This window comes from Nansenia antarctica (assembly GCF_963989245.1).
Source record: "Nansenia antarctica genome assembly, chromosome: 5".
NCBI lineage: Eukaryota > Metazoa > Chordata > Actinopteri > Argentiniformes > Microstomatidae > Nansenia > Nansenia antarctica.
The window spans coordinates 12701983-12724745 of record NC_137690.1 but is presented as its reverse complement, the minus strand read 5'-3'; the positions used below and the strand labels follow the sequence as shown (position 1 = coordinate 12724745).

Genomic DNA, 22763 nt, shown 5'->3' with positions numbered 1-22763 from the left:
GAGTGGCCCAGTCAGAGCCCAGACCTTAACCCAATAGAGATGCTGTGGAATGACCTCAAGAGAGCCATTTACACATGGCTGAGCTGAATCAGTTCTGTAAGGAAGACTGGTCAAAACTTCCTCCTGAACGTGGTGCAGGTCTGATCCGCAGCACACAGGTTATTGCTGCCAAAGAAGGTTCGACCAGTTATTAAATCCAAGGGTTCATTTACTTTTTCCTCTAGCACTGTGAATGTTCAATATAGATATGAAAGATAACTGTTTGTGTGTTATATTAGCTTAAGCACATTGTGTTTTATGACCAATTTAATGCAGAAAACCAGGTAATTCCAAAGGGTTTACATACTTTTTCTGGCCACTGTACATCAGTTACACAGGACCCATATCCATGCAATGGACACGTTGGAACGTTGCAACCTCCTGAAAAAGCCCATGTTGTAGGCTTTACATGAGGAGCATGCTACACCCTCCCCAATTGCCTCATGAAATGAACAGCTGGATCGGTATACACTGGTAAAAGATTGAGATGTTGTTTAAAAACAGAACTTTATTGATTAAAAACGAACAAATAATTTTGGATATTTCATTAGTAACTTGAATTGGAAAAACGTAAACTGAAGTATGCTTATTTCAATTAAATTGAATGAATGAATGAATGAATGGTCTTTATTGTCATTGCTATACAGGTACCAAACAACGAAATTTGGAATTAAATTATTGGAGTTGTTACAAATGGAATGCAAGGTACTGCAACACCACTATCAATCAGACAGTGGATCCCAGCGTCGTGGTTAATACAGATAACCACTGTCCTCTCGCTGACAACAGTCCTGTTGGATGAACCTCCCCCACTATACTGTCCCCTCTCTGCGCTGTAAGGCCTCGATGTGGGGCCCGTGTCCCCGTCCCACCTCCTACACTGGACGGGCGTGAGGGGTTGTGGGACTGCACTGGGGCTGGGGAGGGTGGAGTCGGAGGGGGGGTGGGGGTGAAGAGTTGCAAGTGAGGAAAGCATCGAGCAAGGCTGCTGCTATTCCTCCACTTTATCCCTCTCTCTCTCTCTCTCTCTCCCTCCCTCCGCAGAGCTCAGTCTTTCTTGGCCCTCTTTGCCTTGGCGATGTTCTCCTGACGTTTCTGCTTCTTCTTCTGCTCGCGGTCGCGCGCCTCGATCATCTTGGCCAGTTTCCACGACAACAGGGCGCTGGCGATGAAGAGAGGCGTGAGTGCCAGGATGACCGTCGTCAGGAAGCCGTACGGATCTTTGGCCGCCCACTCCACCACGTACTCCGCCCACGCCCGCACATCAATCATCCTGAACACCACAGGCAACTCCAATCAGACCTGGGCGGAATGAAAAGGAAGAAAAGTTATTGGTGATTGGGTCTACTTCAAACGAGGTGGGAAAAGGAAAGACTGTTAGTTATAGGCTAAAGGCAGACACACCTGGCATGATGACAAGGTAGGCAAAAATATCTATTCTAAAATAAAGATGTTCCTGGTATCCACACAGTTTAAACGTTATACCCTCCTGGAAAGTCTTTGCAACACATGTGTTGTGCAATAGCAATAGCTTATAACAACAATAACAACTTAATAACACAATAGCTTTAATGTTCACTCACAAAATGCTGCTAGCGTCTGCATATGAATAACATACGTGCTTAGATTCTATTCACACTCATAACACAACTTCTCAGTCTAGTAGCTAATCCAAAACAAACGATATCATTGAAATGCAATAGATATGACACATTTAGTCATTAAATGGTGGCCACAATCAAGTTGGTATGAGAGTCTGAAATAAAGCCAGCTCTCTGTTCTGGTTCAAGAGAGGTCATTTCATTAGTCGAGTGTGTCTCGAATAAGATATGTATTTACTTGCTAACTTCAACTCACCCGATGCACTTATAACCTACTATTGAGAGTCAGCTAACTAGCCAGATGGACCATGATTAGACCGTATAGCAGGCCTATTCAATTAGCGGCCCACGGGCCGCATGCGGCCCAGACGCGACCCCCGATTGGCCCAGCCATAAAAGTAGAGAAAAACGTATTTCGCGAGTGTTCATACTGTAGCGAACGGAGACTTGGTAGTGTAACTCGCCCCATGCGGGAATCGAACCCCGATCTCCCGCATAAACGACGACCGCGCTAACCATTAGACCAAGATAGTTAACTCCCTTGGTGGAGCTGTTAACGGGCCTCATACAGGATCGTTACCATACAATAGTAGCCTACAGAACGTGAATATAACACCAGGGCTCTCAAATGTCACGCATTGGGCGTGGCAAGGTGTGACGTGTGAGCGTGTGAACAGTCAACCCAATCAGGGCATTGTTTAATATAACGTTGCTAGACACACTTTAACAAACAATGCCCTGATTGGGTTGACTGTTGCTAGAGCGTTATATTCACGTTCTGTAGGCAGGCTAGCTAGAAGTCCGATATCAACTCCAAAAATGTCTTCGACTTTCTCCACCCTGAAACGCAAAATTGACGATGAAAACCGTCGGTTTAACCCTGCCTGGACTGAAAAATACGTGTTTATTTTACCACAAAGTCCAAATGCCAAACCGATGTGTTTAATATGCAATGAGTGCGTTGCGGTACTTAAAGATTACAATATTCGGAGGCACCACATGGAGAAACACCCGACTTTCCGGGCCAACTTTCCAGAGGGATCTCAGGAGAGGGCTGCAAAAGTGCAGAGTTTGATTGCATCCTACAATCGGAGCTGTACAACGATGGTACGGACATGCACAGCCCAAGAGAGAGGTACAGCAGCATCCCTTCGTGTTTCCTGGATCTTAGCAAAGAAGAAAAGGCCATTCACTGATTCTGAAACCATGAAAGACTGTATGCTGGCCGTCATAGATGAAGTGATAATTGACAGCAAAATTAAAACGAGTGTGTCATCTGCTATTAAAAACGTTCCCCTGTCAGACACTTCAAACATTCGCAGGGTTGAAATTCTTGCTACAGATTAGGGCTGCACGATTAATCGATTTTAAATCGAAATCGCGATTTGAAATTATGCGATTAGCTAATCGCAAAGCCTGCGATTTGCCTGCGATTTTTTTTTTTTTTTTTTTTTTTTTTTTTTACTTTTTTTTTTTTTTTTGCTATTTAGCTGACGCTTTTAATCCAAAGCGATTTACAATTACGAATTACCGGGACATTCCCCCTGGAGTAACTGAGGGCTAAGTGCCTTACTCAAGGGCACACTAGTAGTGGTGTGGTTTCAGGCGGGATTTGAACTCACACAACCTTCCGATCACAAGTCCAACTCACTAGACCACCACTACCCGTATGGGATACGTCATACAGCGCGTCGTATTCAACGTCAATGAACGTCAACGTCAATGAACGTCAACAATGAACGTCAACAATGAACGTGAACGTCAATGAACGTCAACGTCAATGAACGCACACCAACAACATCGCACGTGAAACGCCCACGTTTCGGTAGCTAGCAATAGCAACATTCATGGTGGATAATGGCTTCAGCAGAAGTAGTTTGATGGTATCATGTGGTAATGCTCTCTGAAAATAGATAGATTCATCCAATCACCTGCCAAGTATTTTTTGAAAGTACCTGCCCTTTTCCAAACAGCTTCCAATTAAGCTTTCCTAGATGGTTGTGTGAAACAAACCACCTGAGTCAGGTTAGTAATGCTCCATCACATGTTTTAATCTGAAGCTTGATTTTAAAGCAACCCAACTTTAAAGCAACCCAATGTAAGTTTAGTTCTTTCACTCGTAGCTCGGGCTGTGGGGGTGCTAGAGGAGGGAGCCTCTAAGTCCCCTGAAGACGTACAAACAAACTGCACGTTGATACGACCTTCCTAGCCGGAGATATGGCCACACTTTACAAAAACGTTTTTTTTTTTTTTTTTTTTTTTTTTGCTATTTAAAAAAATAATAATCGCAAATTAATCGCAATCGCGATATCTGTCCAAATAATCGCAATTCGATTTTTTCCCCAAATCGTGCAGCCCTACTACAGATGTGTTTGAAACACTGTTAAAAGAACTGAAGAAAGCTGATGTTATGTCTATAGCAGTAGACGAGTCCACAGACAGAACCGATATCGCACAATTGTGCATATATGTCCGTTTTTTTGACGGCAAATGCTTCCGAGAGGAATTGCTCGGTTTACTGCCGTTAGAAGGACACACAACTGGCGAGATAGTCTTTAAGAACATTTCAGAATTTTTCTCATTTGACAATGGTCTAGATATGAAGCGTGTGGGAATGCTTGTGACGGATGGGGCTCCATCCATGACAGGGAGAGTAAATGGTTTGACAGCACGCTGGTCCGCTGTTGCACCTCAGATAACATCCTTACACTGCATTGTGCATCAGACGGTGTTGTGCGCAAAACTCAGCGGGGAGCTTAAAACAACAATGGACAACGTGATGGCTACAATTAATTTTATTCGCTCCACTTCGAGCCTCCAACATCGCTTATTCCGCAAGCTGCTGTCAGAAATGTCTGCTGAGCACCACGACCTGCTTTTGCACAACGACGTCAGGTGGCTGTCCAAAGGCAAGGCACTGGAGCGTTTCTGTGATCTCAGAGAGGAGATTACAACTTTCCTCCGCAGCAGCAAGCAAACGAAGGCAGAAACACACTTGAATCGCATACTGGACGACAACTTCATGGCTGATGTCTGCTTTCTGAGCGACATGTTCAAACACCTGAATGACCTAAATGTGGGGCTACAAGGCAGAGACAAAACTGTGATTGATCTTGTGGAACAGACGCGCGCGTTTCAAATCAAACTGGACCTTTTCGCGGCCGACTTGTGCACCGGCAGAATGCTGCATTTTCCAACGCTCCGCAAATGCGTCTCATCCCCGGCACAAATCACAGATGTGATGACTGATTTCATTGCGAGGTTGAAAGAGAACTTTGCTGGTCGACTGGATGGGCTTGCTCTGCCCGCAGAGGTGATGGGCTTTGCCAGAGACCCGTTCACTGCTGCAATAGAAGGGGACTTATCCACCAGAGGAAAGGGAGTGGTGCCTTCCATCGACGAGGGGAAATTCGTACTTGAACTTGTTGACATGCAGTCATCCTTAACCATGGCACAGGAGCTTCGCACTAATGGACCTGCGAAGTTTTGGAGTGATGTCAACGTGCACCAGTTCCCTAACATTAAGAAAGTAGCAATCCATGTGCTCAGTATGTTTGGATCAACATACACCTGTGAAGCAAGCTTTTCACACATGAACACAATAAAAAGCAGCTCTCGTTGTTCTCTGACTAACAGTACTCTTCACCAATGCCTTCGGATTGCATTGACATCTTATGAGCCAAATGTCACTGCTCTTGTTCAGAATAAAAAATGTCACTTCTCACACTAAGAAAGTCAGCGGGGTAAGATTAGATTAGATTAGATTCAATGTTATTGTTTAACTGTAACTGTAACTTGTTTAATTGTGCACTCAAGGCATTGATGGTTATTTTCATTCAGTTAAAAGCACTTTGTGATGTGCCTGGGTCAGCTATGACCAAAATGTTTATTTTACAAAAGGACTTTTTTATTTATTTGTATATGTACACTTTTTTATGCACTTTGAGATGTGCATGGGTCAGTTGAGACCCAAATTTTGTTGTTTTACCTAAAAAATTAAAAAAGTATTGATATTAGGTTCTGTTCAATTACAGCTCTTTTATTGTGTTCAGCTATGACCAAAATGTTTATTTTACAAAAGGACTTTTTTTTTATTGGTATACTACTGTACACTTTTTTATGCACTTTGAGATGTGCATGGGTCAGTTGAGACCAAAATGTTGTTGTTTTACCTAGAAAGTGAAAAAAGTATTGCTATTAGGTTCTGTTCAATTACAGCTCTTTTATTGTGTTCAGTCAAGTCTTTTTGACGTGCCTGTGTCAGATGTTACCTAATTTAAAAGGAAAACTATAAATAAACTGCTTGTATTTCATTAGGCCTACATTCATTTGTGTTGGTTTGAAATGTGTCATTACCTGGTGCCTAGGCTACTGGTCGCTGAAAATGTCTGGCCCAGCAAAATTTCTTGGTTTTCAAATCTGGCCCAACTGAATTTGTAATTGAATACCCCTGCCGTATAGCATTTAGGATACGTGGCTTGTGAGATAGGCCCTTTCAATGGTAAAGGGATCATCTCAAGCTTTAAACGTGGACATGGGTTGCTTGATTGATGAGGATTTGATACAAATACTGACACCTTAGACTCCGTATAGATCGCTAACTATCTAATAAACGAGCTTATTGCTAGCTGGCTAGTAGCTGGCTGGCTAAGTGATCATTTCTAGCCATCCTCATTTGCGTTGTAAAAAAGCTTCGGCCCGCCTTCATCTTCATCTATTTTTAGCAAACTTCGCCGGAATAACTCAACGAAAGTCTTGCGAAAAGTATCAAAAGGACAAACGCACATTAACATGTTATATAACTGTGGTTTAATCAAGTTAGACATACTAACCTAACGGAGATTTTGATTCTTGTCCCACGCTGATCTGTCACTCTCTGGCACAACTAGGAAGTGTCGTCGTCGCCCCTGCGATTGGTTATGACGTGTACACCGGAAAGCCCTGGGTATTGTAGTTTTTTATAGAATCTTACTTCAAAAGTCAAATGTGAGGTACATTCTACAGAATTTGGAAATTATTTTGTATTGGACCTTACTGATTTGATTACTTGTCTTTGTATATAACATATAACGTATATAATATAGCCTATACAATTTAGGTGCATTAGTAGTAAGATGTATGGTAATTTGTTGAAGAGGAAGAATTTGCACACACAATGTCAATTCAAGCTATCAACAGTATAACAGAATAGAGGAAGACATTATGATATAACCAAATATATAGCTATACCAATGTAAAGCTAAAGAGGGAAATGTATATTGTCTCTACATAATTCATAGATGTCAATTTTTTGTACATTAGAGGGAAAAAATAATGAGAAGAGGAGAGATGAATAGATGAACAAAACAAAGGAGTTGCAGGCTCTGAGAACTTCCTGTGGGGAAGTATTGAAACCAAATCAGGTTTGCTCACATCTGCTCCGTCCATACGGCATGGATCACTTTCAGAGCAGTTCAAAGGCCACACTTTTACACACAGGGGAAGGAGTAGTGGGGGTCTGCCTGCTGAAACACATGCAGACGAAGCAGACGTTCATACCAGGCAGAGACCTTCATTTGACATAATAGTGTTTTTAATACTTTACTTATATTCCGTTCCTATATCTTTGTGATGGCAACATAGAAAACCACCAACCTATAGGCCTCTATTCCCGTTTTAGGGTGATCCTTTGCTTTTATTGTCTTTTCTTGAAAACAACATATTTTTCACAAATTCTAAACTAAAATGATGTGGACCAACTTGAAGCAGTTACAAGAAAGGAAACAAAGTAAAGGAACCTTTGTCCCATTTTAGATTCAAGTGGAAACCTTGTGTGTGTGTGTGTGTGTGTGTGTGTGTGTGTGTGTGTGTGTGTGTGTGTGTGTGTGTGTGTGTGTGTGTGTGTGTGTGTGTGTGTGCGTGTGCGTGTGCGTGTGTGTGTGTGTGTGTGTGTGTTTCTGACCTAAAATATGAAACCATCTTACATAACCTTGCAATGTGTTCACCATTCACCATTCACTATTCATTCACTAGCCAGTAAGTAAATGCATGATTGATAAACGACTGCAGGCTGGACTCCGGAGCCCAACTGCGAATAGCTTTCTAAATGTCTTCCTCCCATGCCCTTTCCCTTGTTGACAGTTATGAAAACCATAAACTAAGGCAGGAACAACCAGGTCACTCGTGATGTTATTCAGAATCATCTCACAGAGAGAGACTGTGGTTGCTGCAGACTTTAGAGACCCAACTTGCAGCCCAAAAATGCAGCTTTTATTTTCAACTCTTACCCCCTTTTACCCCTGTGGGAAACTAGGAGACCGCCCATGGATTTAGACTCCGCCTTTAAAACTCAAACGAGCACCAAACTTCAAAGGCACCGACCGCCGGGGCCCCGCCCTCTCTCTCGCTCCCGAATGGCATTACAAAGGATCTGCCGACGTTCGGGAATTCCGCCTTCAGTTCCTTTTTTAGCGCCACTCGTGCGCTGGCGCCAACCCAGGATCCCACCCATCTCGGTTCATTTGACAACACAAAGGACTTCACGGAACTCGAAGCCACCGCCCACTTCGCCAAATAAGGCTCGTCTGTCCATGTACGGCAAACAATCGGGCTGGGAGAGTGTCCCTTTTCTCTTCCTTATCCCGTTTATATGATCGGAGGAACTGCTGCGCTGCGAGTTAAAGCGGTGCGATCATGGCGGAGCGAGTCCAGCAGCCCCCGGCCAAGCGGCTCTGCTGCCGGCCCGGCTACAACCACCCGGCTACATGCAGACAGGGCCAGCGGGCTGGAGGAGTCCTCCTATGCGGCGGGGGTCCGGGGTCCGCTCCGGGGGGATCGGGAAAGCAACACAACCCCGAGTCCCTGCTCGACATCGCGGCGCGGAGAGTGGCGGAGAAGTGGCCCTTCCAGCGGGTGGAGGAGCGGTTCGAGCGGATCCCGGAGCCCGTCCAGCGGAGGATCGTGTACTGGTCGTTCCCCAGGAGCGAGAAGGAGATCTGCATGTACTCTTCCTTCAACGCGGGGACAGGGGGAGAGGAGAGTGGGACTAGCGGGGACAACAGTGACGAGACCCAGCTGCCTTTCCTCCGGGGTGTCACTCTGCTGGAGGGGGGCTGGGTGGACAACGTACTGCAAGTCGGTGAGTAAGCTAAGCTCAGCCGCCTGGGAAATATGACCAACGCTGGGAAAAACAACCTTGCTCTAGCCAGCCCGAATCGTATGGATTTTTTAAATGGGACCCACGTTCGCTCGAAAGGCTAATATCATATGTGCGTGTGAAGCATAACCATTTTTATTCATAAGCCACTTGTTTTTGTGAGCCCTAGCTGCTCATTCCATGAGAATATTTATTTTCCAGGGCAGGGTTGGGTAACCTAATACTACTTCCCCTTGTTTTTGCCCAGCCAGGTCGCGTATATAAAATCGCCCTGAGCCATCCCCAATTGAAAGCTTAGCACCGACTTTGTTCCTATTTCTGTGTCTTTTCAGCTGTATGTCCCCCCCCTCCAATGGGTTACTAGACAAAAGCCCCCTATATCTTTTCACCGCTGGCTAAATAGAAGATATTTAGAAAGGGTGGGAGGGACGGCGATTTAAAGCCACAGTGCTACTGTTTTTGTTGCCAAACACCTTTGTGAGATTGAAGATTGAGTCTTTCTGTGTTTTTTTTAGAGATTTTTCCCAACTAGAAAAAAAAAGATGCGATTGCACAAAGCTATGAGATTGCCAACAACAACAGCAATCCTGAGTTCCTCTATTCCAAATGTATTCTTTGTATGAGCTCAACCCCCCCCTGCCTCCCTGTTGCCAGAGCCACAATATTTCACTGCATTCGTCAGTGCAATAGCCTCAGCTGTCACTCCAGCTCCCCACCCTTGGAAACGGTTCAGGATTTTAATCCCATTACCCTTCTCCGGTTCATCTGAATTCTAATGCAATCTGCAAACATGGTTTTATGCATGCTCTTTCTCCTCCCTCCCTCCCCTCTTCCCTTCTGAAGGCTCTCTGTTGCGCTGCTACAGCTCTTGTGGGCTCGGATAATGTGTTGTGGACAATGGAAGCCGGAGTAGGGCCACTATCTGGCCTGTTTACCAGATTCCTCAGCATTAGGGCTTATTTGTGTGCCTGCCCTGTCGGGGTTTTAGCAAGCCTGAGCCAGAGACAGTCAGGGGTTGCAAATGAGTGTTCGCTCAGACGTTGCGAGGCACCAATGAGAAGCTGTGTGTGTGTGTGTGTGTGTGTGTGTGTGTATGTGTGTGTGTGGGGGGGAGAGAAAAGAGAAGAGAAAGGGGGGAGTGTGTTCACTGTGTTGAGAGAAAGAGACAGAGAGGGGGAGTGAGAGAGAGAAGGGGAAAAAGGGGGAGTGTGTGTGTGTTTTGTCTGTCTCATCCTGCATGCTTACAGAAAGGGAGGATGACAGGCGAGCACACAGCAGGAGGAAGGTCTGTTGTGCTGATTGCAATTTTCGCCCCAGAATTTTTGCTGGGAAAATAAAGCCAAGGAAAGGGGGAGTGATAAATAAAAGATGCAATCTTCTCCAGGGGACAGGCAGCCACTGGAGGAAGGCTTAAAAGCAGGGGGCGACATGGGAGGGAGGGGGCTGTCAACCACATCACAAACCACATGTATTGGCCCCATCAAACGCAAGAAGATCTGGCCTTAAGTGTGTGTGTGTCTGTGTGGGTTGGAATTGGGTGTTGATGATGAAAGACAGTAGAGGCACAGAGTAGAAAGAAGGGTTATTGTGTATGGGGGGAAAAAGCTAATATACTTGAATGAATCTGCGGCTGTACTTCTCCCCCTCCTCCCTCCCTCCCCGCTCCCTGGTGAACAGCTATAAAACTCTCCATATTTACTCCCCTAAGGCCAACTACCAGCCCCCTGGTCTCCTTTGATTATTTATCTTTTTTCAGAAAGACATTAATCACACTCTTTTATTTTCCTCCCCCTGCATCAATCCTGCGACTCTGGAATAAAAAAAGCAAGAAAAAGCACGAGGAGACAGAGAAAGAGATGAGAGAGGGATAGAATGAAAGAGGAAGAGGGTAATAGAGGGTGAGAAGGAGGAAGGAAGAGAAAGAGTGAGTGAGAGAGAGATTGAAAGAGAGGGGGGGAAGAAATAAATAAATAAATAAACTGGGAGCAAGTGATGGAAAGGAAAAAGAGTGGGCCAGATTGAGAAAGAAAGTGAGTAAAAGATGGAAAGAAAGAGGGATGGGGGAAGAGACTAAGAGAAGGAGAGATTGAGAGACCGATCACTCATCCCCAGCAGATGAATCGGGGCCTCCTGTCCCGGATGAGCTCCTCTGTTCCCTACTCTGGGAACGCTGGCACTCCGGATTAATATTCAAACATAGACATGAAAGTCACTGGTGGGAATGGGATGCAACGGCAGTCCCAGGATTCCTAACATGTATGTCTCTCTCAGCGATGGCTCGAGGCCTACAGTACTACAGTACTCCCCGCCCCCTAGTCATAACTATGTTCAGCTTGTCAAACACGCATGCTTACCCATGCCAATTGAAGATGGAGAATGGAGTGGAATTCATCCTAGCTGTGTACATGGTTGGTGCTTGTTGTGATCCTAGTTACTGAAACATGGCACCGCCTCATGTCTTTTGGTTCCAATCAGCGGGAACAGCAATGTGCTGAGATGCCCAAACCTGGCACGACAAATCATGTTCGTGCTACATTTCCCAGATATGGTGCGCTCTCTCTCTCTCTCCCCTCCAGACCTCTCATTAAGGTCAAGTTCATCCCTCTCTCCTCTGTCTGTGTTTCAGCAACCCCCTCCCTACTCCTCACCTGATCTCTGACCCCAGCCCCTGACCTAGCCCCCCCCCCGTTCTGAACCTGGGTGATGTCAAAGCTTGGTTGTTCGCAGGTGTTGTTTAACGAGAGTGTATGGAGGCCTACTAGTAGACACATATTCCAAGCCTATTTTCCACAGTCTGCTGCTATCCTATATTTGGCCTGAAATATCACTGAAATGTCTGTGGGTGTGTTGCAGTTACGCCTGTTGGGAGTGTGAATGTCAACCTCTCTGGGTACACCTATTTTGGTTGTGTGTGTGTGTGTGTGTGTGTCTGTGTGGGGGGGGATGGGGGGAGGAGGTTGTGGAAAAGGGTGCGTGTATGTGTAACTCAGATTAATTTGTTCACACCCTAGTGATTCTCGATTAGGGTTTGTGTCATCCAGTCTTAGCCGGCACCAATCCGTGTGTGTGCATGCACACACATCATAAACCATATCTAAAGCTCTTACGTGTCAGTGATGAGTGTGCGAATAGAAGAGCTTTCAGTTTTGTATTTCGTCCCACTTTATGCCTTCATATGGGCTATGAATCATCTTTATTTATCAGCTGCACTGAGCTGAACGCCGGGCACTCTGTCATAGGCACAGCAAGGGGCAAATCACTCCAGAGAGACAGAGAGAGACGACTAGCCTCATTAGTAGGGGATAAAACAACAAAGAGGAAAGGGGGAAAGTGTGTGTGCGTGTGTGTGTGTGTGTGTGTGTGTCTGCTGGAGAGATACAACTAGCATAGTGTTGTTTGTAAGAGAGAATGTGTAGGTGTGTGTGACTTGTGAGAGAGACAAAGTGACATTGCGCATGTGTGTAAAGGGCACACACACACACACACACTTTCTCTGCTTCAGTGCTTCAGCAAAAGCCACCTAAAGAATTTACCAGGCCTTTCAGGGGCCTTTTCAAGGGGCCTGCTTTGACATTTCAAGCATTTTGTCCACAGAAGTGCAGAATTTAAGATCTGGAACTTAAATCTTGCATGAGTGTGTTGTCTTTGAGGCTCTCTCCTTGGTGCAGTTAGAGACGGTAGAAAGTACTAGGCTTTTACCATCCTATTTCTTTTCTTCTCTTTCTTTTTAAAAGGTAAGGTGTCTTTGAAAACATTCTGTTTTATGGCAGCTTCCTGGCAAAGTACCATATTTTGCTCCCTCTTGTCCTCATCGTAAAAACAAAAACAAAAAAAGCACATGAAGCTTTTTTCTGTTTTGTCTACCTTTTCTGCCTTTCTGATGTCCTTCTTCAGAACAATAACAATTCTATTATTATAAATATAACTGTACACATGGCCAAGTAACCCACCCCGATTAGGTTGTTAAATTGAAAAGAGCAATCGAGAGTCTCTTTAGAATATGATAATGCCGATCTGAGATCAGTTTTGCATGTTTCTGACAAAATGGTGAGGATCTGAGCGGAGCCTTGATCTGTGCCTGCGGGCTCCCGTCTACCCAGAGCAATTCCTTTACCCTTGCCGTGTGACTGACCCTGGGATCTCATCGTCATGGAAACATGGCTGAGCCGGAGCTAGTGTAAACAGCTGGGTTTCCTAGAGGGAACATCATCCTGAGTGCGGAGAGTGTGTCTGTGTCTGTGTCTTCTGCCACCCACCCATTAGGATGGCTGAGTGAGTACAAGTTGGGATATGTTTCAGCTGCTTTGTAGTGGAAGCACATTAGCTGAGTTGAAAATGCTGTGCGTGCGTGTGTGTGCGTGCGTGTGTGTGTGGGTATAAAATGCTCTGTGTGTGTGTGTTCACAGCAAGAATGTTAGTTGTAGAGATAGGACACATAGGTGGTGCAGAATGCAGAATCTGGAGAATCACTTGCCCACATTCCCAGTACAAACCCAAGCCCCAGCATTGGCCCTGACTCCAGTGCAGCAGTCTCTCAGCCCTGCCCACTCTAAATCATCATGTGCTGCAGGCCAACCTCAGTCCCCAGGCCTGGGGCAGACTCCGCACAGTCCCAGACTGTGGTTGGCGTGAGAGTGCGTCATCATGGCTCCGTTGGATTCTTCAGGAATCCAGTCTCCTCGGCATCTCTCCTCTTCTCTTCTCCCCTCTTCTCTTCCCTCCTCTCCTGTTCTCCCCTCTTCTCCTCCTCCTCTTCCTTCTCCTCCCCCTCCTCCTCCTCTCTCCTCTTCTCAAACCGGATGAGTGGGACAGAGCACTAAATCCACCAATGACCAAGCACCATTAAAAGTTATTTTCTATTTAATTTCATGACTTTTATTACCAGTACGGCCTCTTCTTTTTCCGATTTGGCAATAATAACAAGGGAATGCCGTGCTCAGCGTTCTCGATCTGATTCTCTCTCCTCTTTTTTTTTTCTCTGTTTAATGAATTCCTCTTTGCACCAATGGGCTGCTGGAATAAGCACAAAGCGCTCCAAGCCACGGCTGCTGACTGCGGGAGGAAGGGGATTGTGTGTGTTTGCGTGTGCGTGCGTGTGCGTGTGTGCGCGCGTGTGTGCGTGTGCGTGTCCGCAGCCCAGCCCAGGGGAATGAAGTTTGACTGCCTGTTGCTGGATATTCATCTGTGTGCGTGTGAAAGACACACATGCTTTCATTATTACCAAAGAACAGTGTCTCTCTGTGTTGCGTGGTCAACAGCTGTTTCTCCCCTCACACACGCAGAAGCTAAAGTGCTTTGAATCAGCCCAAAGGCCACATCTGAAAATTGTGTGAAAGAGTCGTCTGTATGTTCAGCTCCTCTGCACCTGATAGATGGTGTGTGTGTGTGTGAGAGAGTGTGTGTGTGTGTCTCCCCCCCTAGGCCTGGTGTAGAGAGGTGGATGGTTACTTGCTGTTATTGATGATTGAGAGCAAACGTCCATATTAGCCCAATGCAAACAAGGTGACCCACAGGGGAGACTGGGGGGCTGGGTTTGACAGTTGCTTCTTGTCCTTATCTGATCTTGTGAGATGGTTCTTCTTTAGCAAGAATACACACACACACACACACGGTGTCTCTTAGTGCAAGAATTTTAGGAATTGAAATCAGTTCTGGTTAGGGTAAATGTTTGCTTGGAGAAAGTAATTGTCTTGGGTCTCATTTTGTGTGTGTGTGTGTGTCAGGCTGGTTACAGTTGAGGCATGCTGATAAGAAGGTGGAAGGCATTCCCGTCAATCAGCGTTCTCACCCTATCTAGTTTCCATTCACACTCACACACTCACACACACACACACACACACTCACACACACACACACACGCACACACACACACACACACACACACACACACACTTGTTTCATAGCCTTAGGGCGCCAGGGTCTCTGAATAAACAATAACAGTAGAGGGTGAGGGTTTACCAGGCAATGACCCCACAATACACACACACACGCACACGCACACACACGCACACACAAACACCTCGGAGGCTGGAGGTGTTCACTCATCAACTCCACAGAGCCGACCTCTGTCTGACCTTTTGATATGATCCCCAAGGGACATCAGAAGGTCAGACCGGTTCAACTGTCCTCTCAGTGTCAGTCACTCTGTTCCAAGTAAGCCCACACTATCCATACTGTTTTCTAATAAACAATGCCGAACCTGAAGGAAAAAGAGGGTTGTTTGTTTACATAGAGGCAGCTAGTGATGTGATGTAATGTTGTGGCTGTGACGAGACCAAGGCTATTGGGCTAGTCGTTTCAACCCAATGATAAAATCAATAACACGTTTGCCATTTTTTAGGAGAAGGTGGCCCATCCTTGGTTGACTGGCAGGGTGGAGTCTCTGGGCCCTACAGAGAGAGGTCTTTGTGTCGGCGTGAGAGGTGCCCCTGGCGCTGCCTGTTCAGAAGAAGAAGCCGTGGCTGTGTGGCATGTCAGACATGCATTCACCTCTCTGTGCTAGGGGAACTGAATAGAAGTGAATTGCCTCTTCAGGCATGAGAGAGAGAGAGAAGGGGGAGGGGGGGGGGGGGGGAGGGGTGCTTTAAGGGGCGTTGGAATTTTGTTTGGCCTTCTGAAGAGTTCTTTCCAAAAGAGTTTCTTTCTCTGCTTCTCTCTCTCTCTCTCCCCCTTTCTTGATTATTTTTCTCAACTCTCCTTTCTCTCTTTTCTTTTTTCTCTCTTTCTTCTCTTCTCTCTCTCTCTCTCTCTCTCTGCTTCTCTTTATTCTCACATACCCACTCTCTCCTCCTCCGCTCTCACGCTCTCTCGCTCCCTCACGGGTTCCCTTCTCAGTTTTCCAAGTTTCCCCTACGAAACCGAGCAATGCAACAGAAACTCATATCTTATTTACACTCGCCCATCTAGATATACAGCATGTTTCCATAGTATTTCCTGTGTCCCACAGGAAACAGGAAACCCCCTCTGCTCCACTACCACAGGCCAATCCTGAGGGTCTATCTAGCCCTGCCTCCACTTTTAGATATTCTCTGTTTAGTGCGGTCAAGCTAGAGCGAGAATGACTAGAACAGACACTGCGGCTGTATTTGGTCTACCATTAGGAATGTTCTCAGTGATCTACTACATTCAACATTATGGGTTTCCAATATGCTACCACATTTGGTGGAGCATGGTGTATATCTATGCCTGTGGAGCTGTGTGTTCTACTGGGTTGTCTAATTGTTGTTCTGTTGTGTAGCCTAGTAGTGTTCCAGTCGGATTTCTGTGTGGTGTGGTTCAGCAGCTTGCTCTGCCTGCCTAGCTGCCTGCCTGCCTAGCTGCCTGCCTAGCTACCTGCCTGCCTAGCTGCCTGCCTGCCTAGCTGCCTGCCTAGCTGCCTGCCTGCCTGGCTGCCTGCCTGCCTAGCTGCCTGCCTAGCTGCCTGCCTAGCTGCCTGCCTAGCTGCCTGCCTGCCTAGCTGCCTGCCTAGCTGCCTGCCTAGCTGCCTGCCTGCCTGGCCGCCTGCCTGGCCGACCTGCCTGGCTGTCCCCCTGGGCGGCCATATCCACTCACGCCCTCCTCACCGCGACAGTGGAGCCCAGGGAGAGATGGGTAATGGCCCACTCTCTGATGTACAGTCAGACTCGATTGGAGCAGATAGCGGACACATGCTTAAAAAAACACCAAAGAAAGAGAAAGAGGGGGAAGGAGGGATGGAGGGAGCGGGCGGGCGGATCGATAGAGCAGCGACACGTCTCCTAATAAAGATTTATTCCTTTTTTCCTCCTTCCATCCGCCCTGGCCGAGAGGGGGAGGAGAGAATGTGATTAGCGGACTGGTTTTCCCAGGATGCCCCGGGACTGGCTCGCTGTGTGTGTGTGTGTGTGTGTGTGTGTGTGTGTGTGTCTCCCCTCTAGTGAGCAGAGGATAAAAGCAGTCTCCATTGTCCTGCAGGCAGCAGCTGGGTCTCTCTCTCTCGCTGTTTCTGTCAGCTAATATTTAGTTAATCTCTGGTCTGGGACCTGCGGGACCGACTGGAGATCCTGGTGCTCTATCCATCTCCCGCTGATCTATATTCCACACTGACTCCCTGTACCATTAGACTTCACAGAGGGGAGGGGAGGAAAGGGGAATGGAGAGAGAGGAGTGAAAGAGGTTCTATTAGGCCTAACCCTCACAGTGAGGTGAGGAGAGACCAGGAGAGGGGGGTGGGGAGAGAGAGAGAGAGAGAGAGAGAGAGAGAGAGAGAGAGAGAGAGAGAGAGAGAGAGAGAGAGAGAGAGAGAGAGAGAGAGAGAGAGAGAGAGAGAGAGAGAGAGAGAGAGAGAGAGAGAGAGAGAGAGAGAGAGAGAGAGAGAGAGAGAGAGAGAGAGAGAGAGAGAGAGAGAGAGAGAGAGAGAGAGAGAGAGAGAGAGAGAGAGAGAGAGAGAGAGAGAGGAGTGAGGGAGAGAGAGAGAGAGAGAGAGAGAGAGGAGTGAGGGAGGAGATGAAAGGGACTGTTGAGAGAGGAGAAGGAGGTGTGAGTTTGAGATGAAAGGAGGACAGGAGAGGAAAGATAAGGAACAGTGACCGTTTAACTTTAGGAGGAGAGGAAAGGTAAAATAGAGGGATCTATTTGTAAAGTAGAAAGGGATGGAGAGGGAGGAGGAGGGCTCGTGAAAAGTAATTCACATATGCATTGAGAAGGCCCCTTGATTGATATTCAGTGTGTCGTTATGAGTGTATCCACCTGTGGAGCCTGAAACTGCTGACTCACCCACTAATGCATAGACAAATGCTTTTATCACAGGCGACTGGCACAGCTGAACAGAATATAATAGGCCGTAAAGTGCTTTTCTACCAGCGGCAGCTTGCCCCGTGGCAAAACCCTCACCCTCACCCTCCCAAGCTCCCACTCCAAATCTCATTTCGCCACTTTTATTGAAACAAGGCACGTATGTGCTCTGCCTTAATTGTGTTTCTCTCCCACTTTCAACACTTTCTCCTCTCTCTCTCTTGTGTAGCCCCCCCTCTCTCCTTCTCAGGCCCTCCCTCCCTCCCTCTCTCCCTTTCTCTTTCCTTCATCCTCCCATCTGTGAAATTACTCCTTTCTCCCTCCCTCCTCCTCCTCCTCGCAGAAAGCTCAATTCCATTTTCTGTCTGTGTGTTTGTGTGTGTGGGGCACCTGTTTGGGAGTCGTGTGTGTTTGGGGTCATGTGTTGCAGGTCAAATGTAATGAATAGCTTGACTGTTGCAAGAGTCACAACCGGGTAGGGAGGAAGAGGATAATAAAGCAGTGATGGCTAAATGAAGAGGAGGAAGAGGGGGAGGGAGTAGGGACAGTGAGAGAGGAAGAGAGGGAAGAGCTGTTGCAAAACCAGTGAGCCCTAACCACCCTCTTGTCAGTCAGCTTGCTCTGAGTGCTGTGTTTTCTCTCTCATAGGAATCTTAATGGGTTTTCCACTGTCCAGCTTCCAAACCTCCATTATCTCTCTCTCTCTCTCTCTCTCTCTCTCTCTCTCTGCTGCTCTGTCTCTCTGTCTTCTTTTTCCTTCCCTCTATCCTCCTTTCCTTTCCAGCTGCTGGCCATTGTAACAGCTGACTATGGGCCGCAGCTTCCCAGCTGGCCTCCTTCCCTCCTCTGGCCCCTAGCCTTGGCTCCTTCCTCCTCTGGCCCCTAGCCTTGGCTCCTCCTCTGGCCCCTAGCCTTGGCTCCTCCTTCCTCCTCTGGCCCCTAGGCTTGGCTCCTCCTCTGGCCCCTAGCCTTGGCTCCTCCTTCCTCCTCTGGCCCCTAGCCTTGGCTCCTCCTTCCCTCCTCTGGCCCCTAGCCTTGACTCCTCCTTCCCTCCTCTGGCCCCTAGCCTTGGCTCCTCCTCTGGCCCCTAGCCTTGGCTCCTCCTCTGGCCCCTAGCCTTGGCTCCTCCTTCCTCCTCTGGCCACTAGCCTTGGCTCCTCCTTCCTCCTCTGGCCCCTAGCCTTGGCTCCTCCTTCCCTCCTCTGGCCCCTAGCCTTGACTCCTCCTTCCCTCCTCTGGCCCCTAGCCTTGGCTCCTCCTTCCTCCTCTGGCCCCTAGCCTTGGCTCCTCCTTCCTCCTCTGGCCCCTAGCCTTGGCTCCTCCTTCCCTCCTCTGGCCCCTAGCCTTGGCTCCTCCTTCCTCCTCTGGCCCCCAGCCTTGGCTCCTGGTTCCCTAGCTCTGGTCCTGCGTCAGCCTTGTGGGGATAAGCTCCCCAGTTCTGGCCCCTTGCTCTTGTTCTCTATGGCCCCAGTTTTAGTCTTGGCTCCAGCCTCCAGCTCCTCCCTGGTGGTGGTGCAGGGGTACTGTCCAGTGCTTGGCTTGCCCAGGCTTTGTCCCTTGGCTTATCTCTTACTAGGCCTGGTCCTGGCTATGTGTTACCAGGATGCACAAACACACACACACACACACACACACATATACAACCATGCACACACACATACAAGCTTGCACATGCACACATGTACATGCCCGCCACAATTATTGGCACCATTATTGGTAAAGATGAGTTATAAAAAAATAAAATCACCTTTTGGTGAATTAGCTTAATGTCATACTGACAAAAAAACATGAAACATCCAATTGAAGTAAATTTATTCTGAGAAAAAAAAAATCTGTCATCAAGAAAGAATTAGGCCTATTTCTAACAAAACCAAGTGTGCCACAATTATTGGCACCCCTGCATTTAATACTCTGTGCGGCCGCCTCCCTTTGCCAATAAAACAGAACTGAGTCTTCTCCTGTAACATCTAATAAGGTGGAGAATACAGGGCAAGGAATCTGAGACCTTTCCTCTTTACAGAATCTCTCCAGATCATCCAGGGTCCTAAGTCCTCTTGTGCTCTCTCCTCTTCAGCTCAGCCCACAGGTTTTCAATGGGGTTGAGGTCAGGCGACTGAGATGGCCATGGCAGAAGCTGGATTTTGTGTTCAGTGAACCATTTTTGTTCATTGTTGATTTTGGACGTATGTTTTGGATCATTGTCCTGCTGGAAGATCCGATGACGACCCAGTTTTAGTTTCCTGGCAGAGGCAGACATTCAGATTTAAAATGTCATGGTATTTCATGGAGTTCATGATGCCATGTACCCTAACAATGTTCCCAGGGCTGTTGGAGGACAAACAGCCTCGCCACATCACAGAACCACCATCATACTTAACAGTGTGGATCGTGTTCTTTTGAGTATAGCCATCCTTCTTCTTACCCACCTTGAGTGTTTGTTTGTTGCCAAAAAGCTACATTTCTGTTTCATCTGACCATAGAACACGGTTTAAGTCAGAGTTCCAGTAGCGTTTAGCATACTCCAGGCACATACTGTACATTTGTGGTGGAATGACAGGAAAGGCTTTTTTCTGGCATACCTCCCAAATAATTAGTCATTTGACATGGAGGTGGCATCTAATGGTAGTTTTGGAGACCTGGTGACCCCAAGATGCTACTCTCCTCTGTAATTCTCCAACAGTGATGGGGATTTTTTTTTGCCTCTCTTACCATCCTCTTCACTGTGCATGTGGGCAAAATAAACGTGGGTCCTGTTCCAGGCAAGTTTGTAACAGTTTCATTTGCTTTGAACTGAAGTATTGCCCTAACGGTAAATATGGGCATTTTTGGGTGAGTAGCTTTTTTATAGCCATTCCCTGACTTATGAAGCTCACCACACTTTTCCTACACTGTTCAACTTAAAAAGAAAGAGTAAAATATAGGCTAGGTTAAATGGGAAAAATAAATGGAGAAAAAATCATTTTGTTCATAAGAATTTCTAGGGGTTTATAATTATTTCTTGATGGCCAATTTATTTATTTTGCCAATATAATTAAAGGTTGGATGTTTCTCCTTTTTTCTCTGTGTGACATTAAGCTAATTCACCAAAAGGTGATTTTTTTTCTAACCCTTTTTACTCATCTTTTTACCAATAATTGTGGAGGGCACTGTATATACACAAACACACACTCACACCCACTGAGAATCAAGCATGTGACATGTGATTGGCAGCAGGGGAGGTTTGGGAAGCACAATGGCAGGAGAAGCAGGCCTTGTAAAGACCCCAGTAGGGGTGGGCATCGACGATCGATAATTGATCGATAAGGATCTTGGTCGATCACAAAATAAAACATTTGGTCGATCACAAAATAAAACATTTGGTCGATCACAAAAAAAAAAAAAATTTTTTTTTTTTTTTTTTTTGTGATCGACCAAATGTTTTATTTTGTGATCGACCAAGATCCTTATCGATCAATTATCGATCGTCGATGCCCACCCCTAGACCCCAGGCAGACCAGGAGCTTGAGTTTGACCGCTGCCCAGAGGGAGAGTGCCTTGGTCCCCCACCCCTGTCAGACTGGAGCTGCATGGTCCTTTGATTAGAGCCAGGCCTCTCTTCCTTCCATCACACGTCTTTGATGAGACGTCGCCCGCTGAAGACACCTGTCAGTTTGTTGCCTCTCTCTCTCTGACACCCAACTGTAGCCAGAGTCCAGCAGAGTCTTGAGTACTGACAGAGGGAGGAATCAGAGCCCCCCCCCCCCCCCCCCCACGGCTAGGGCACGGTGTGATGGAGACTAACGTGACACCGTTGTATTCTAGAACACCTAGCCACTCAACATGGAAAATGAGGCAGGCCATGTTTTGACACAATCTTTTGTTGTTGCTGTTGTTGTTGTTTTTTGGGGAAAACTTTCAAAGTTTCCCCTTGAGTTTCTCGGAGCGGTTCAGACACTGACAGCCAGAGACCATGAAAGGGAATCAAACCTGTCGTCAACTTCAAAGACTCTTCTGCGCAAAGGCCGTTTATTAACGACGACAACACACAACAACCTCACCCACACACACGCCCGATATGGAGTCTTGCAAAATGCTACACCAAGAAGAGGAGAAAAAAAAGGGAGAAATGAAACAGAAAAAGATGATAAGGAAGAAAACAACCAAACAGCTATGCGATTCATAAGCGGTGTAACCGAAGTTGACTGCTTTTCAAAAGCTTTTTCAGTCAAAGAATAAAGCTGTGATGCACAGTGTATCTGATCACAGGGATATTTGTGGAGAAAATTTAGTGTTTTCTTTTTTTTTTAGCAGAACAAACATCGATGTTGTAGAGGAGAAGTTTTCCTGTTTTATGTTGACTCTTGACTGAGTTAGCTACGTGCTGTAGTAGTACGGTATGTGTGTCTGTGTGTGTGCGTGTGTGCTGGCCCCTAGAACTAGCCTAATTAACTGTATAATGAATATGATGAGCTTGACTGAAGTAAACTGCTTGGTTCTGCTCTCCTAACCCGGCTTGTCCATTTCCCTCCCTCCTTCCCTGGCTGTCCAGGATGGCACTACTGACTCCAACTGACCTAATTTGGGCAAATCTCATTGACCTAATTCATGGATGGCTGCTGTCTAACAGACAGGAGGGGGTCTTCACATAGTTGTCCCCCCCCCCATTAACGCTGCTTTGACTCTGCGTTGTACCCCCCATTCCCCCCTGTCCAAGGCCCGTCTACTTAGTCAGTGTACCATCACAAATGGAGGTAATGACCACCTCAGTCCATAGGCATGTAACATAGGGTGGGTGATGCATCACATTGATATAGCAAGTTTATCTGTAGACCTCTTTGTTTCATATGGTGTTGGAATTGAAGTAAAACGATAGTCAGTAACTCAGTAAGCCTTTTGACTACGGTACTATTGTGTACTTACGTAACGTTACATTAGATGGGCTGTCTTTGCTATGGCAATGTGGACGTGTGTGTGTGTGTGTGTGTGCATTTGTCACCGAGGGGGGAAGTGGCGGGAGGGGCAGTTACAGACTGGCACAAACAAAGCCAGCCATGATGCATGCAGGCAGATATGTTGTCATGGCAATCCGGGTGTCAACAAAAGAGCTGTAGGGTGATGCTTCTCCCTGCTGCCCAGCTGTGTGCCAACTCTCAGTAACCAATGAAAACATAGGAGGCATTTTGGGGAAATATATAGAAGTATCTATCACTTGTGTTTGGCTGTTGGGTGAAACTAACACTAGAGAGGAGCTGCAACCC

General features: G+C 46.7%; 2 protein-coding genes across 2 annotated transcripts in view; one reads left to right on the top strand and one right to left on the bottom strand.

The window, feature by feature from the left end:
* Nucleotides 1-648: 648 nt before the first annotated feature.
* On the bottom strand, nt 649-6521 carry smim15 (small integral membrane protein 15). The gene is made up of 2 exons (XM_080531043.1): nt 6473-6521; nt 649-1341 (listed from the first exon to the last, which is right to left on the bottom strand). The coding sequence occupies exon 2, from the start codon at nt 1309-1311 to the stop codon at nt 1087-1089; it is 225 nt and encodes a 74-aa protein (XP_080387169.1). The 5' UTR covers nt 1312-1341; nt 6473-6521; the 3' UTR covers nt 649-1086.
* Nucleotides 6522-8312: 1791 nt separating this feature from the next.
* LOC308157011 (zinc finger SWIM domain-containing protein 6-like) overlaps nt 8313-22763 on the top strand; it is a gene marked incomplete at both ends in the record, with an annotated part of 34572 nt that continues 20121 nt past the window's right edge. Inside the window, one exon of the mRNA XM_080530480.1 lies at nt 8313-8757. Coding sequence (XP_080386606.1) covers nt 8313-8757 — 445 coding nt within the window. The remainder of the gene's footprint in view (nt 8758-22763) is intronic.

What these genes read in the sequence shown, in the direction of transcription:
- smim15 (XM_080531043.1), bottom strand. Translation starts at nt 1,311, where the DNA reads ATGATTGATGTGCGGGCGTGGGCGGAGTACGTGGTGGAGTGGGCGGCC.